This window comes from Zingiber officinale, chromosome 10B (assembly GCF_018446385.1).
Source record: "Zingiber officinale cultivar Zhangliang chromosome 10B, Zo_v1.1, whole genome shotgun sequence".
NCBI lineage: Eukaryota > Viridiplantae > Streptophyta > Magnoliopsida > Zingiberales > Zingiberaceae > Zingiber > Zingiber officinale.
The window spans coordinates 69,904,969-69,923,933 of record NC_056005.1 but is presented as its reverse complement, the minus strand read 5'-3'; the positions used below and the strand labels follow the sequence as shown (position 1 = coordinate 69,923,933).

The 18,965-nt window shown below is 35.3% G+C and overlaps 1 protein-coding gene across 2 annotated transcripts in view; it reads right to left on the bottom strand.

The window, feature by feature from the left end:
• Positions 1-3,454: 3,454 nt before the first annotated feature.
• The window catches only part of LOC122028812 (LRR receptor-like serine/threonine-protein kinase FEI 1), a 78,573-nt gene continuing 63,062 nt past the window's right edge, over positions 3,455-18,965 (bottom strand). For both annotated transcript variants that reach the window (XM_042587728.1, XM_042587726.1), the window contains exons 13-14: positions 4,163-4,296; positions 3,455-4,039 (exon numbers count right to left, since the gene is read on the bottom strand). In XM_042587728.1, the coding sequence (XP_042443662.1) occupies positions 3,821-4,039; positions 4,163-4,296 (353 nt within the window). In that variant the 3' untranslated portion in view covers positions 3,455-3,820. The remainder of the gene's footprint in view (positions 4,040-4,162; positions 4,297-18,965) is intronic.

Below are 18,965 nucleotides of genomic sequence, written 5' to 3'. Positions count from 1 at the left end.
TTGGACTTGAAGTCATCATGGTTCCCTACATAAGGAGTTATATACTTTGGCTTCGTCAAACGTCACCCATAACTGGGTGGACTATAAAGGCGATTACTGGGTATGTAACAAATTATGCGGAGGGATGTGAGTGATGTAGATGGGATCTATCCCTCCTATATAACGGGAGTGACATCGTTATTCTTGATAGAGTGAGACCATTAAGTGCATGGTCATGCCCAAATGAGTCAATATGAGATATTGAGCTCATTTGATTAGAGTGAGTCTACTTGGAGTTCAAGATTTAGATTGATCAGAGGATGACACCGTCTATGCCTCAAATTGATCAATCTAGATGTCAAGGATAGGACACTTGTCATATATTGTGAAGAGTCACAATTAGTAGTCACAAGGTAATGTTGGATCTCAACATTCTTTTAACTTGGATAGTAATGATGTGTTGCTAGATACCGCTCATTACTTATGCTTCTAAATGGGTTTAGGAGCATTGTCAACGTTACAAGAACCTATAGGGTCGCACACAAAGGGCAATTAGATGGAGATTAGGTTCATTTGATGTACCTAGAGGATTAGGTTCATGTAATGAACCAAATTGGATTAAGAGTAATCCAAATTAGATTAATTGAGTAGGACTCAATTGAGTTAGACTTGAGTTAGACTCAAGTGAGGTTAGACTTGAGTTAGACTCAAGTGAGGTTAGACTTGAGTTAGACTCAAGTGAGGCTTAATGATGATATTCATTGAATTTTGAATTCAATGATAAATGGAATTCAATTTGAATTTTAGATTCAAATTTCGAATGAGTTTCAAAATGACCATTTAATGAAGAATATTAAATACTCATTAAGGCTCATTAATGAGGCTCATTAATGGTGCTAATGAGCATTAAGTATTTTCATTAGATGAAAATACTTAAGTCATTTTTTACTCTTATTTTCATTATCAATCATTATTATTCCTCCTTGCTTCTTCTTCTCTCCCTCTCCTCCTCCTTGGCCGAACACCTTTAGAGTGCTAGCACACTCTAAGTGTTTTCTCCATCTCTATTGTTCGTGTGGATAGGTATAGAGGTGTGTCCACTTGAACACACTCGAGATCCGGCAACTTTTGGATGAGCGGGATTAGCGAAGGGCTTCGCTACAAGGGTAATCTCTTAACCATTTAGATCTAGGATAGAAAAACATGTACACAAAATTTTTGTTCTTTTAATCTTCGCACGGATCCGGTGGTATGAGATTTCGAGGTTTCCGCAATGCAAAAAGCGGTTTTTGCGGCTCGAAAATCCCAACATACAGAACATGACTACGTGGCTTCACCCTGAGCTAGTCTGTCATCCTGTTGAGTCATCATTATTCGAGTCACACTTGGGGCAAGTTATCGAACTGAGTTGAATCGAGTTACTTGTTCATGCAATTAGTCTCTAGGATTTTGACCCCCTCTCTCGATGTGCAACGTTCCTATATTATTGAGTTGGTTCAACCTGTTGACCTCTGAGCTAATCCGAGTTAGTTTGTGCTATCGGGCTGATCTGAGCTTATTTATCTAGACTCGTCAGACTACAGAGAGACATGGGGCCATGAAGTGCACCCCACTTTTCCATCATGTGTTGTCTACTTTATCATGGTCTCCGAAATATCATACCCTCTTGCTGCACTGATAAATATCAAGTATACGCTTTCTCTCTTTACTTTCTCTCTTTTCATTCTATGATTGATGCACTATAACAACTTAAGCATCAAAGATGTCTTTTTAAGATAACCCCTGATAAGCCCTCTAACAAGTGTCATTCCTCATAGAATCGATCATGTTAAAAGAAGAGAGCCATTTAAATAATCTCAAAAGTTTCGTTAGTGATGTCGAATGAGATGGTAGATTTCTATAGCACCATGGATTATTCATTATTGTCTAATATATTAGTTAATATAATTTGTATCCTTTTCTAAATTCTGAAATAGTTATTCTAATCAATGCCTAAGGATTCAATGTAACCCATCAAAAGTGGACCAATCTATAATCCTTGAATACTCAATAAAATTTTTAGGACTTGACCATTTCCCCTAATGTTGAAATGTTTCCTACACTCTCTTTCTCTCTTTGAAAACTAATCTACTAGTAAGATTCTCTAGGAAATATATTTTCTTTCAATCTTTTGCACTATTTTTTCCCAATTTAACATCATAACATAATGTTACTATACTACCAACAGAATTGCTGATTTTAGTGTATCAAGATTTTCACATGATAATATCATCACATTAATTGAAAAATATTGATAATAGAAGAGGAAAAGGAAAAAATTTTCATTAGAAATAATAAATGTTTCAATTAGGCAATGCCAAACTATACACATCAAATGAGAAAGAAGAAACTAAAAAAGAATTGATTAGTAATCATAAAATCAAGATTTTCACATGATAATATCATTGCATTAATTGAAAAATATTGATAATAGAAATAATAAATGTTTCAATTAGGCAATGCGAAATTATACACATCCAATGAGAAAAAAAAAACTAAAAAAGAATTGATTAGTAATCATAAAATAAAATTAATTTAAATATAGATGATGATATAAGAATAGATAAAATCTAATAACTTAAATGAATCTATATAACTGACTCACTTAGTAGGATAAGATTTAATTGGTATTGTTTGTTAGTGGACACTTTAGCAACATTATCTAAATTCCCAACTTTAATATTTTGCTAACTTTTAAGATTATTTCAGATACTTTGGAGGGAGTTGTAATTAATTCTTATTAATTCAAGTAAGGTGCTTGAATTATACCCTCATCTGTGGAGACAGTTTACTCCTTACTCTTAAGAAGTTATTCACATCTTTGTTAACTACCCAAATTGCAGTTGCCTCCTCAAGTCTGCGATCCAAATCAGCTAGTAAACCCCTTCATTACATAGCAACTTTGTCACACATTCACCCACCTACTCCCTCTCCATGATGATGAAACAAAAGTAGTATATGCCAAGGGGGAAGATGGAGCCGTGGTCAGAGATACAACCTCATCCAATTTCCACCATAGCGCCAATGGTGGTTGTCGTCTACTCTGTGACCATGAAACCCAAAGGTGCACATGTTAGGGGAAGATAGCTCTGTGGATAGAGGGACAGCAGCTGGAGATGACCTTGTGAAATGAGCATGCATCTGGAGATGAAACTTCGATAAACTTTTGATGTGTTGTCTTAGAGGATCAAAGCAAAAGAGAAAGAATATAATTAATGGAAACAATAATTATTATCTATTATTTTCAATCATTTCTGATATGCTTTCCAAATCATATTGAATTGTTGATCACTTCAATACCTCCAAGGAAAGCAGAGACATGCCACATATTTAACTTGTGCTTTACTAAAATTCATCAGAAGGATATGCATAAAGAATTTAAAGGTGGTTAATTAGATATTTTCTAACATATAGATTATTTACATGCTGAGCGATATGATTTGAATGATACTTTTTTATTAAATAACCAGCAAAGCTGAATTTGTATGGTCTTATGAACAATTGATATGACTGAACAACATAATTTGTCGGATGTTTCTTCAATTGACAAAAGAGAGCATGTCACCCCTTCGGCTAATCGACTCTACGATCAATTTAGCAAAAACAAGAATCTTGCTGAACAAGCGACATGTGTAAGACATGACAGTGATGCACATGGAGTCCTACAAAGAGGAAGAGGGCCAGAAGGAAGAAATTGAGAGAATGCATTAACAATAAGTGTGCTTCCCCAGGTTTTGTCAATTTCATGTCCACTAGAAGCAAATGCAGGAATTGAGAGGGAGGAGACATAATAATACACAACTCAATCAGAATTTGAGTCATAGAAATCACTAGGACAGGGAGTCATCACTTCTGACTCCAGCATCTGAACCACCCTGTGCATTGTGGGCCTGTCCTCCGGAGAAGATGACACACATTGGATGGCCACTGAGAGTAGCGCATCGAGGCTTTCTATCTGTGTTCCCTCGCACATGGGATCGATGATTTCTCTTGGACGGTTCTCTACTATCAGGAAATTCAGCTGAAAATTGCAAAACATGAATATGTCATTTCTGTCAAAACTCTTTCGATAGCCAATGCCTTGTAGTTATGGATGAAGGCAATGAATCATAACCAAACAAGTAGTTAGAGAATATATACTCACCCATCCCACAATATTCAAACCCTTCTCTATGAATACTGAATCAGTGGGTCGTTTTCCACTTAATACCTCAAGCACCAGCACGCCGAAGCTGTATACATCGGTTTTCTCTGTAGCTCTACCACTCTGCATGTATTCTGAAAACATTATCATAGTTGAATGGTTAGAGATAGGTTGCCACATAAGAGTTAGAGCAAAGAGAAACCAAGCAAGCTAGGATGCGACCAAAAATACTATGAAACTGCCAGTTAATAGAACTGAGTCTCAATCGTTCAGGTAGTGTAAGACATTCTAGGGAGAAAGATATAAACCACAAATATAAATGACATCTAAAATTTTATCTGTGTTGACACAACAATAAGCCTATTTGGTGATTCAAATTGAGAAGTTGTGAGACTGCAAAAAAAGCCCAATGACTGAGATGTAGACAGTGTTCCAATGTTCTTGAGAAAGATAATTGTAAAAGAAAATTTTCTTTCAACAAATGAAGATCTGATCTAGCTTAAAGCTAAAGCTAAACTTAAAGAGGATTGAAAAACTTCTGTGACCCAGCAATGTATTGAGTTACTTTCAGAATGGAGCAAGCAACAATCCCAAAGTGCATAGTCGTTTTCCTTAAGGTCTCATTCGTCCCCAGCAATGGTGTACCACTGAGGTAACGAATTTCATCTAGGATATGATGAAACTGTCCATCTTTCATTATCAAAGAGAAGTGCAATCAAATTGCCATGTCATTTATCAGCTCCAATGATCAGAATTGTGAATTTGCTAAGTCCTTAAAAGATCCTAAGATCAAGTATTATGTGCAACAAGCTGAGTTTTAATTATATCTTTCTTAGTTGAATTTGGCTCATCCTGTACCCACATCCTGCCATGTCAGCATGGGCTTTTGGGCTGGCCGCAAGCTTCCCAATTTACCCTAGTGGCTAGTGGAAAACTTCCGTGGGGCCGGGCCGGTCAACCTCTAGGGATAGTCAATAAGGCTAACTGGGTTTATCATTTTTTTATGAGTATAAGTGGACTCTGCCAAGTCCAAGTAGACTTTTTACCCTTTTCCTCTTCTACCAATTATAAGTTTTAATAGCCTTATGTTTAAAATACTGAAGAGTTTACCAAAACCAACAAATCTAGAAAATTATTGATACAAGAAACATAATATTAGCAAAATTTATTAGTCAAGCGCAGCTAGCTTAGAAGTGATTAGTTCAAGTTGGATATTCTGCATTATATAGGCTGTTTTATTGTGGTTGCCTTGGAAATTGTTAAGTAATATTATGTTGAAATTTAAGAGTTGACAATTTCATCCTGAACTTTTCTTCAAACAAGTTGGGATAAACTTCAAAATGAGTAACAATTACATGCTTAATATTTAAAATGTGTGGCTTGAGCAACTTCGCAATACCACATCAACAAATAATTGGAGCCTTCAGATCAACAGATGAACAGTTGGATCAATTGAAACATGCAGCCACTTGGAATATTTGTCAGATTAGAAACCACTTCATCTCCTCCCCTTGAAGTCCTAACGCTGATCCACTTCTTCATCTCCCCTCAAAGCTCTGGCATCGAACCCTTGAAGTTTCACAACCCAGCCACCTGCTTTTTCCTCCCGTCTACTACTTGGGAACAACAACTCCAGCAGCACCCTCTCTACAAAGTGCCCTAGCAGAAGCATCATCCTGCAGTCATTGATCAACAACGTCACTAATTCATTCACCTAGGTCGTCTTCTTGGCCCGTCAATAATGGCTGCCACTTCTACATTTCTCTCTTCCTTTGGATTTTGATGTCGGCACTAATTTAGGTAGGAGTGCAACATAATTTAATGATTGAAATCTTTGTTTCATTTTTTCACAATTGAAACAGGAATATGAGGTTTTTGTTAGTTTTTCTCAAAGCTCTTGGTTCCATCTACAACATCAACCATCACTCGCATGGGATTTTGAGATGTTGATGCTGGCAATAATGTAGGTAGGCATCTAACTTACATTGCCACATCAGCAACTATAAGTAAAGAAAAATCCTCTAGAAACTATTACAATGCATATGTATCTAAATGGGGGATGCCAACTAATCCAGTTGGTAAGAGCATTGGAATTTTTTGCTTAGCTCTTGGGTTCGAAATTTGCCTTCACTAAATATGAGTGTTTGAGGATTCTCATACCCATAGTCATTCCCATCATTTCTCCTCATTAAAACCATATTAATTTCAACCAAACCTTTATCTCACTAAGTGGAATCGACTATATTCCTCGCTCGATCCCCTACTATATTTTTTTATCTAGATTGAAATAAATTTTATGGTCTCCCTCTTCCTCGATTAATATATTTATTTGTCATGGTCTGGTCACCGAAGTACATGTCTGTATCATCTTAAACATGTCCCTCGGAATTTTCCTTCAATAGGCTTAATCCTAACTTTCTTTCTAATGTTTTTGTTTCTTATCTTGTTCATTCTTGAATGTCCGTACATCCAAGGTTTTCCTTCAATTGGAGAAATTTGAAATTTTAATTTTTTATAAAAAAAATAGCTTAAATTTCTTAGACACACTCTTTCCTTCTCTTTCTCCCCCATAAGTTTAGATGTTTCTGTAATTGCCTACATTTTGATTCATTCTGTCGCTTTAGCAATATTGTGCTACATATAATATATATTTATGGATTTCTGCTAAAATAAATCATTGTACTAGAAATATGTATATTGACGGTCAATCTGAGTAAAATTAAAATATGCGATTATTATCTCATAATTGAACTCCAATAAGATTTAAGGCATTCATGAATATGTAAGAGTAGTATATTTCACATACTTATGTGGCTTTTGGAGATTTCATATCTAAATGTGAGATTTGTTGAAGCTTGTACTAGCCATAAAGATTATTCGTGGATCAGTTTTGTTTTGCCATTTTCTTTTATTCCTTATTGTGTCACTTATAGGTGTTTGTAAGCACTATTGACAGGTACCATTCGAATTTTAAGATCAATTGAGAAATCCTGAATTCTGTATGGATCATGCTTGCCACCAAAAAAAAAGGTGTGGCATATTTACTTTTGATCATATTCATTTTGTTTGTAATTATATTCACACCTTTCAAGTTCATGATTTAGGCTTTGGTTTAGGTGTACCAAATGTGTTGCCTTGAAGATTGTCATGCTGATCATGGTGCATTCAATTTTGACAAAGATACTAAATTTGTCAATCAAACTGGTTTTGGATGCACTTTTGCAAAGACTTACATTGCAAGGATAGGATTTAAGAATTATGCAATTCAACTAACATGACCCGAATTCCAATGGAAGGTAGAGGCACAATTTAAGGATGTCATCAAATGTTTACTTTTTAGACAAAATAGAAACTTAATGGTAAGTATTAAAGTTGCTTCTCAATCATAGTAGTACAAACACTACAACAACAACAACAAAGTTTTATCCCACTAGGTGGAGTTAGCTAGTAGTACAGACACTATTGATAATTTTTTTATTAATTAAATGATCTTATCATAGAAAAATATACAAGAAACATTGAAGATTGAACACTTATAAAACGACTCCATCATTCGTCATCCTCATCAATTTAGTAGTTCATATCAAGTATTTTAATGAATTTCATATTAAGTATTTTTAACGCCCCAAAATTTAAAAGTGTTCGTAAACCACACACATAAAAATATTAAATATGCTAAATTGATTTAATTAAATGATTTTAATAAATGATTATATGATTAATTGTGTAATGCTGCATGATTTCAAAGTTGAGAATTTTCAAACGAATATTCGATACTTGACCGAGGAAAGAAGATCAAGGACGATTGAGATAGAAATATATATTTTTAAAATATTTATTTTTTAGGCTTGAAAATATGTTCAAGTAAGAATGAAACTTTCTAAAATTTATAGATTTTATATATATTTGCAAACCAAGAGTTTTTGAGTTGGAGAAACCAAATTTTGATAAAATAGAGGACCTATAATTTCGAAATTTATATATATATTAAACATAATATCAGATTAAAAATAGGCCTAATTAACTTAAGTTTACATGGGTTAGTGGGCCTAGACTTGCATTGAACATAAAAGACTTAAAACCCTAGCCTCGATGATATTTTTGGAAAAAAAAAAGAAAATAGAGGGTTCTCGGAGGAAGGCAGCAGTCGTGACCCTTGTTGCATATTTCAGAAGGAAAAATCATATGTTTTGAGAGGAGAAAACAAAGCCAAATCGATCCCCGTTCGTCCTCTTCATCTCCTCACGTCAGTATTCGAATTTCGAGCATTTTAAATGCAAATGCATGTTCTAAGCCTTTCTTTTTTGCACCATTCAAATCATAGTATGTATGTTATTGTGTTTATGCATGAAAATATGTGAAATCACGTTTTAGTTGAATAAAGATTATGTTTCTTTAAGTTGTTGAGTTTTCTTGAAAGATTCTTAAGTTTTCTTGATTGTTTGAAGTTTATGATTGCATGGGACGTTGTTGCCATTAGAGGGGTTCAGGACTCAGAGGAGTCATGGACACTAGGGCTCGGCCAAGGGTTGTTTTGATCCAAGTGCGTTGCAGCAGCTTGGGGCTAGATTCCTAGGGTTTGAATCATGTCTTAGGATGTTAATAAAGGTCTGGTTGTGTCTCGGTTTGAGTCAGGGAAAAAGTTATTAAAGCTTAAGACAGTAAGAGTCTAAAATAGGTAAGTTTAGCTATGACTAAGTAAAGTTATGTCTCAAGGAAAGGTTAGAAGTCAAGGCAATATCCCGAGTAACCATAATAAGTGCTTGAAAGGTTATATAAAAAGTGTTAAAAGTTTCAAAGCTATGTGTTAACGGTATGAAATGTACGGATGTATGTTTATTTTATGAAAATAATGAAAAAGGTAATTTCCTTTTAGAAAGGAAAGGAAAAATGTTTTAAGAAATGTGATTGACTTTGACAAAGAGGACGTGTGAGGAATCCGTAAAAAACACGAGCAATGAACTTACAAAAAAAAATGATTAATGGGAATATCGCGAGGGAAAAGGCCCCAGAGGGAACCCGGTTACGAGAAAAAGATCCAAGGAGTCCAGTATCAGATTCTCATATATATAGCCCAAAGGGATGCAACAAAGAAGTAGTCGTTGAACTCCGATGAACTTACAAAATGATTAATGGGAATACCGCGAGGGAAAATGCCCCAAAGGGAGTGGTTACGGGAAAAGGCCCCAGAGGGAGCCTAGTATCAAAATCTCATATATAAGCCAAAGGGATGTGACGAAGAAGTGGTCGTTGAACTCCACCGTTTGGTACCATGGTTTATAGATCAATTAATCGAATAGAGGATAGAGGAGTCACTTTCAATGATCAAACTTCACCTAAAATGTCTAGGATTAATGATGAGGAAAAAGTATATAATGCTTAAAGTATTTTAAATATTTATGTGAATGTAAATGCAAATGATTTAAAAGTTAAATGTATTATTTTTAAAAGTATTTTTAAATGCATGTGATTGTATATTTATGTATTTGTTATTAGGGTTTGAATGTGCTGAGTCATTAGACTCACTAGGGTTGAATGGTTGCAGGTGATGAAAATATGGAGGTAGGAGGCTCTGACTCTTGATTGAACCGTGCTGCGAAAAGAAGAGGGCAACACCTCTCAACCTCGTGGTATGGAAGAAGAGGAAGAGAGAGAGATCACGCGGAGCAACAAGGCAAAGACAAGACAAAGACACACAAAAGGAGAGCAAACATGAGGAAGGAGAAGAAGAATTACCGTGTTTCGACGACGTGCCTACTCCATAAAAACGGCCAAAGCTTTATTATAATTCTCTACACAAAAGAATCACATCCAATGATTCTTGTGATTGTTATTGTACAATAGGTTTATAATGATCCCTATTAATAATACATAAACCCCAAACCCGATAAAATCATAACAAAACTTTGTTATGAAAAATCGCAACAAAATTCTGTTATGAAAAATCGTAATAGAATTCTTTTATATAAAATCGCAACAGAATTTTATTACGAAAAATCTTAACAGATTTTTCTTTCATGACATACATCGCATTGCCCTTTATCCAAATATGAGCCACCCGTCAGCAATCTCCACCTTAGCGAATATTCACCCCTTCGAAAAACACGAGTATCTAAACAAAACTCCACATAGATCTCTAGGTCTGGGCTTCCTTCCTCTAGCATCTAGAGATATGGATCAAGTTCAAGCAATGCTGCTTTCTCAGCATATCTACAGCATTGTCTGCCGTGTGAACCTTCTCAAGTTGAATTTCCCCGAAAGCAATCAACTCTCTAATCTTGTGAAACCTCACATCAATGTGTTTGGTTCTAGCATGATACACCTGATTCTTTGCAAAATAGATAGCACTCTGACTATCGCATAACAACTTGACTCCACCTTACTGAACACCCAGTCCTCTGACCAACCTTGTAAGCTATAAAGCTTCCTTCGCTACTTCAGCTGCTGCCATGTACTCGGATTCCGTAGTAGACAATGCAATAATAGATTGTATCATAGATTTCCAACAAAGGGATCCTCCTACCACAGTGAACACGTATCTGTAGTAGACCTCATGTTATCTAAATCTCCTGCATAGTCTGCATCTACATACCCAGCAATTGAAGGATCTTCCGATTGTCTACTGAACATAATGTCATAATCAGTTGTATTTCTCAAGTATCTAAAAATCCATTTCACTGCATCCCAATATGGTTAACCAAGATTTGAGAGAAACTTACTTAACATACTAACTGCTTGCGCTAAATCTAGTCTCGTGCAAACTATAGCATACATCAGAACAACCAACTGCACTCGCATAAGGAACCCTTGGCATCTCTTGCATCTCGTCATCCATCTTCGGACACTGTGCACTGATAACTTAAAATGATGCGCCATAGGTGTGCTCACCGACTTTGCATTCTTTATGTTGAACCTATCCAACACCTTCTCCATATAGCTACGTTGAGACAACCATAATCTCCCTGTAGCTCTATCCCTGTGAATCTCCATCCCAAGAATCTTCTTGGCCTCTCCCAAATCTTTCATGTTAAATTCCTTACTCAGTAGCCTCTTTAATTTGTCAACCTCTTTCATCTTTTTTGCAACAATGAGCATGTCATCTACGTATAGTAGTAAGAAAACCAGTTATTCATCTTCAAAGCTCTTCACATATATGCAGCAGTCATACTCACATCTCCTATATCCGTTTTGAATTATATATGAATCAAAATGTTTGTACCATTGCCTAGGAGATTATTTTAATCCAAATAGCGATTTCTTCAACTTACAAACCAACCGTTCTTGTTCGGACTGACTAAATCCCTCAGGTTATAACATAAAAATCTATTCTAAATTTCTATGAAGAAATGTCGTCTTCACATTCATTTACTCCAGTTGCAAATCGTGATGTGCCGACATAAAAATCTACACCTCTAAATTTCTATGAAGAAATGTCGTCTTCACATTCATTTACTCCAGCTGCAAATCATGATGTGCCGATATAAAAATCTACTCCTCTAAATTTCTATGAAGAAATGTCGTCTTCACATTCATTTACTCCAGCTGCAAATCGTGATGTGTCGATATAAAAATCTACTCCTCTAAATTTCTATGAAGAAATGTCGTCTTCACATTCATTTACTCCAGCTGCAAATCGTGATGTGCCGATATAAAAATCTACTCCTCTAAATTTCTATGAAGAAATGTCTTCACATTCATTTACTCCAGCTGCAAATCGTGATGTGCCGACATAACCAACACTGCTCTAATTGACGTATGTCACCACTGGAGAGAAAATTTCTTTATAATCAATCCCCTTTCTCTGTGAATACCCTTTTGTTACCAATCGAGCCTTGAACTTTATTTCTTCTCCCTCTGACATTGCTTCTTTCTTCTTGAATATCCACTTGCACACTATAGCTTTCTCTCCTTTAGGAAGTTCCACTAGATCCCACGTTTGGTTCTTATGCAACGACTCCATCTCCTCTACCATAACACCCGTCCACTTATCCTTCTCAGAGCTATGTATCACCTCCTAAAAGATGTAGGGTTAGGGTCTCCGCTACTAGTGATAAGCGTATAAGATACCAAGTCTTCGAATCCGTATTTGGTGGGTGATTTCATGACTCGTCTCGTTCTACCACCAGCTCTACGTGCTCTGAGCTAGAATCATTGGAGTCATAGTCTCTAGCTCCACCTGCACAACATTTTTCTCCTTATTGCTTTGTGGTGTTTCCTTTCCTTCTTCCTGAGTACACTGTAGCATAGTTTTCTCGTCAAACACCACATCTCTGCTGATCAGCACCTGATTTGCCTTAGTTTCCCAAAGCTTAAAGCCTTTAACTCCTTTCTGATACCCCAAAAAAATGCACTGTTTTGACTTTGCATCTAGCTTTGATCTTTCCTCACTAGATATGTGCATAGGCTGAACATCCAAAAACTTGAAGATGAGAGTAATCTACTTGATTCCCTGTCCATACTTCCTCTGATACTTTGTCTTCTAGTGCTGCCCTTGGTAATCTATTAATGAGATAACATGTCATGTTAACCGCTTCCATCCAGAAATTCTTTGCAAGCCCTACATTCAGCCTGAGATATCTTGCCTTCTCAATGATTGTACTGTACTAAGTCTCATTGTCTGACCTAAGACATTTGATCTTCCTTCCGATTCTCCACTTCAGTTTTCCACAATTTAAACTTTGCAAAAATTTCCGGCTTATGACGCATAAAGTATACCCAGACCTTTCATGAGAAATCATCAATAAAACTCACAAAATACAAGTGCCCTCCACGTGATGCTACACTGGCTAGTTCCAAAGATCCGTATGTACGTAGTTCAGAATCCCCTCCGTCTTGTTTGTTGCTATCTTGAATTGCACTTTGCTCTATTTCCCAAGAACACAGAATTTGCAGAATTCAAGTTTGCACGTCTTGACATCCTTCAACAAATCTCTCTTGTGATGTTCTAGCATCCCACGTTCATCTATATGCCCTAGCCGCATATGCCACAAGATAGTACTGTCTGATTCAGACTCCACCGAGGCGGCTCCACCTACAACTGTAGTTCCTATCAACTTGTAAATGTTTTATGCTACCTTTTGTCCTTTCATTACCGTTCGAGCTCCCTTATTGATCTTCATCACCCCGCTCATTGATTTGTAATTGCAACCAATATCATCCAGTGTACCTAGTGAGATCAAATTCTTCCTTAGCTCTGGTATATATCTGACATCACATAAGGTTCTTCTGATCACACCATCAAACATCTTGATTTAACATTCCCTATGCCGATAACTCTGCATGATGCATCATTTCCCATCAAAACTGAACCAGAATCCACTGCCCTATAGGTGTCAAACCACTCCTTGTTTGGAGTCATGTGATATGAACATGCAGAGTCTAAGATTCATGCATCCGTCAGCTGCTCTGAATTCTGCATAATTGATAACATATCTCCATCACCGCTGTAGTGTTCGAAATCACTTATTTAATTAAGAGGAGTTATTGGATTTAATTGAGAATTTATTTACATAAATAGACCTAATTAATTAAGTTAGCCTACAATTAAGAAATTTGGATTAGTAAATTATATTAAGAAAATAGTAATATACAAATATATATAAAGGCTTAGTATTTATATAATTTATGTGTGTAAATTATCCATCTAATCAATATGAAAATGAAATATAAATAATATATATTATATGTACTAAATATAATATATATATATATAGTTAAAAACGTGTATAATATATTATATGATAATATGATATACAATATCATAGTATTATAAACATATATATGTAATATATAATATAAATTATATAAGAGACTAATACATATAAAAACGTATATATTGTAATATGTATATATGGTATATATATGGATTGATATAGGAAATTTAATTTAATATAAAATTAATGACTTAGTATATAAAAATTATAAGACTTAGCATTTATAAAGGGATAAAATTTAGTATGTATAAATTTTTATAGATTATTCATCTAATTAATATAGAAATAAAATATAACTAATATATTATATAATATAAAATGTATAATATAAATTATAAAGCATAAATGAAATTAAATAAGGAAAATATGAGATATATAATGTGTAAAAATATATAATGCATATAAACTAATTAAGAAACTATAGTATTATATATATATATCATGGATAAATTTATATGACTAAGTAAAATATATACGGAATTATATAACCAAGGATTTCTATCTATACTTGGTATTAAGTTTTATAAAAATAAAATAAATGACTTAGCAAATTTTATGTATTGTGAATTTTTATATATAGATAGACATGGAAATATAAATTTAGACTAAGTCCTAAGTCTCCCTATCTATTTAAACCTTACCTTCAAAAGCCCTCTCGGGGTTTTGTTGCCGCCGGCCCTAGGAAGACCTCCTCACCCTCTTGTTCTCCACCGGTGCTAGGTTTTCCAAGGAAGACAAGGAGTGGGTGGCTAAGTGCTTAAGGCATGCTCTCAACCATGTTATTGTTTTATTTAGCTTCTATGTCTTGTGAAGTTTTGGATTTATAGTTGTTAGGTTTGGTTCTGTTGTAGTGTAAATTAGCCTCAATAGGGTAAACGAATTCACTTTGGTGTCTGCTGTTGAAATGTAGAAGATTTAGTTAGCTTTCATTATCAATTTACAGAACCATTTTCAGATAAAAGATGAATTTCATATGATTTTTATACCACTGATGAATCTGAAATTATGCTGTGACCTTGCTGCTTTTGGTTCTGTTGTGGTGTAAATTAGCCCCAATAGGTGAACGAATTTCACTTTGGTCTTCAGTTGAAATGTAGGAAATTTAGTTAGCTTTCATTACCAATTTACAGAACCATTTTCAGATCAAAGATGAATTTCATATGATTTTTATACCACTGATGAATCTGAAATTATGCTGTGACCTTGCTGCTTTTGGTTCTGTTGTGGTGTAAATTAGCCCCAATAGGTGAACGAATTTCACTTTGGTCTTCAGTTGAAATGTAGGAAATTTAGTTAGCTTTCATTACCAATTTACAGAACCATTTTCGGATCAAAGATGAATTTCATATGATTTTTATACCACTGATGAATCTGAAATTATGTTGTGACCTTGCTGCTTTTGGTTCTGTTGTGGTGTAAATTAGCCCCAATAGGTGAACGAATTTCACTTTAGTCTTCTGAGAAATTTAGTTAGCTTTCATTACCAATTTAGCTTTCATTACCAATTTACAGAACCATTTTCGGATCAAAGATGAATTTCATACGATTTTTATACCACTGACTGATAAATCTGGAATTATGTTGTAACCCTGCTACTTTTGGTTCGTTTGTGGTGTAAATTAGCCTAAGTGGATGAACGAATTTCACTTCGATGTCTTCTGTTGAAATGTAGGAAATTTAGTTACCTTTCATTACCAATTTACAGAACCCTTTTCGGATTATAGATGAATTTCATATGATTTTTATATCTCTGACTAACGAATCTGGAATTATGCTATGACCCTGCTACTTTTTGTTCTGTTGTAGTGTAAATTAGCCTCAATGGGTGAAAGAATTTCACTACGGTGTCTTTTGTTGAAATATAGAAAATTTAGTTATCTTTCATTATCAGTTTACAGAACTCCCTTCGTATCAAAGATGAATTTCATATGATTTTTATACCACTGACTGACGAATCTAGAATTATGCTGTGACCTTGCTGCTTTTGGTTCTGTTGTAGTGAGTTTTAAATTCTGTTTTTAGAAGTTATATAGTTTGATGTTGCACTTCATGTTTGTTTCATGCTTCTAGTTGTTTTCCATTAGAAACTAGAGATCTTTGCATGTTTATGTTTAAGTTCATGTTTATGCCCTATTTATGTTGCTAAGCATGCACATGATAAGCTGATGCACAAGTCTATGCTTAAGCTTACGATATAAAAATTACATACTTACGTTTAGGTTTACAATTATGCCATGTTTATATTTATTCATGCTCACACTATGTTTATGCACAGAATGACGTGAAATCCATGTTTAAGTTTATGTTATGAATTTGCATGCTATGTTAAGATTTACGATCATGCTCACGTTTAGATAGTGATCAAGTTTATGTTAAGTGCATGATTAAGTTTATGTCCATGTTTATGTTATGAATTTGCATGCTATGTAATTACGTGATCGAGTGTGGTCGAGTGTGACCGGTGTCCTCAGCCCGAGAGCTCACCAAATTTACGTTGTCGAGTGTGACCGGTGTCCTTAGCTCGGGAGCTTACCAAAATTCTAAGTGGTTGAGCGCGACCGGTGTCTTTAGCCCGAGAGCTCACCAAACTATGTAGTTGAGTGTGACCGGTGACCTTAGCCCGGGAGCTCACTAACTCTATGTGATTATGATCTTTTCCATGTTTAGCTTATTTACATGCTTATGCTTCTGTTCATCCATAGTATGTACGTTTATGTCAGCTAGTATGCTTATGCCTATGTTTATATACATACTCATGATTATATCTATTTCATGCTTAGTTTAATTACATGCTTATGCTTATGCCTATGTTTATATACATGCTCCTGGTTGTGTCTATTTTATACTTAGATTACGTACATGCTTAGGCTTATGTTTATGCTTATATGCCTATGTAGACGTCTATGCTCATGTCCATGATGTGCCAGTAGGTAAGACCTAAGCTACCTAGTATGTGTTTCCCTTAATATACTAAATTATAGATGTTAACTATTGCTTAACATAGTTTTGAATATGCTGAGTCTCTCGACTCACAGATTATAATTTTTTTTCCCAGACAATAAGACGAACGAGACAGGAGGCATGAACCACTGAGTCAGCTCCGAACAAGGGCAGTACAACCCAAGGACGATCCAATTTAAATTCTATATTTAGTTATGTTTTCTTTTGAACCGTCTATATAATCTTATTTGAACTAAGAAACTATTACGGAAGTACGAGTAAGTGATGCCCGCGGTTTATGTATTTTCTTAAAAGTTATAAATTCTTTTTAAAAAAAACTTGGGGTGTTACAACCGCTCTTTGAGTTTTCCTCTTTAACTATGTTTGCAGACTTTGTCAAACTACCGTTGTTCTCTGCAACATATTTCTTTATCTCTAGACAGTCTCTCTTGATATGACCTTTGCCTCCACATTTATAGCACGTGATCACTTTCTTCCTTCTCGACTTAGAACGAGCCTTGTTGTTGTTACCAAATTCATGTTAAGATTTGCTCCTACCACGCTCTTGGTTGTTATTTACCACAAGTCCTTCTCCCTGAGAAACTTCATTGCTTGTTTTCTTCCTTTGGTGAAAACCTAGCAACACACCTGTGATCTCCTCCAATTTGAGAGTTTCCTTACCCCACATCAAAGTAGTAACCAAATTCTCGTACGCAGGAGATGAAGATAGAGAATTCAACAACACCAGCATCTTTTCCTCGTCTTCGATCTTCACATCAATCCGCTTCATATCACTTACAATCTGGTTGAATGCGTTGATGTGCTGGCTCAGATCGATTCCTTCTGTCATCTTTAGCCCGAATAATTTTTTGCTTGAGATACAGCTTATTTGTCAATGACTTTGACATGTATCAACTTTCCAGTTTTTGTCAAACTGCCACCGGTGACTTCTCGTCCATGACATGATACATCACATCATCCGTAAGACAAAGCCTAATTGTTGCCACTGCCTTTGCATGAAGTTCTTCCCAATTTGATTTCTCCCTGCTTTCCGATTTCCTTTCTACTAGCGCCTTCACCATGCCTTGTTGCACCAACAAGTCCTTGACTCTTCTCTGCTATAATCCGAAGTTCTCAGTTCTGTCAAACTTCACCATATCAAACTTCGCAAAAGTCATCCCCGACATGTTGAAGAAATCCGCCAAAACCTGTAGCTCTGATACCAATTGTTGGGCAAAGAGAGGGCAACACCTCTCAACCTCGTGATTCGGAAGAAGAGGAAGAGAGAAAGAGATCGCGCGGAGCAACAAGACAAAGACGCACAAAAGAGCAAACACAAGGAAGGAGTAGAAGAAGAGTTACTGTGGTTTGACGACGTGCCTACTCCGCAAAAACAGTCGAAGCTTTATTATAATTCTCTCTACACAAGAGAATCACATCCAATGATTCTTGTGATTGTTGTTGTACAATAGGTTTACAATGATCCCTATAAATAATGCATAAACTCCAGACCCGATAAAATCATAACAGAATTTTGTTATGAAAAATCGTAACAGAATTTTGTTATAAAAAATCGTAACAGAATTCTGTTATAAAAAATCGTAACAGAATTCTGTTATATAAAATCGCAACAGAATTTTATTAGGAAAAATCTTAATCGATTTTTCTTCCATGACATCCATCACATTGGCCTTCATCCAAATATGAGCCAACCGTCAACAGACCGAGCATGACAATACACTCCCGAGGACCTTACACTTCCGCAAAACTATGTTAAATGAATTTTTATGAGAGGATTTTTAAATTGAGAGAGTTGAATATTCTTGAAAATTAAAATGTTGAATTTTTATTTAAAGAATGAGTTTTGAATGGTTTTAGATAGTTTGTTTAGACTTATGTTTGTGTGATTGACAAATTTGGGGTTTAATGCAGTTGAGATTTTATTTCAAAAATGTTAGTAAAATAATTTTTAAATATTGATTTTATTGCTCTTTGTTTTGCTACATTGCTATAAAGTCGAGATGAAGTGTCATGGAATTCTCACATACGAGTATGAGAAAGGAAAGGAATGAAGCCCCCGTTCATGAGAAGCCTCATTGCATTAAGGAAGCTTTGGATCTTTGATTAGAGTCAAGATAACTAGATCTCTC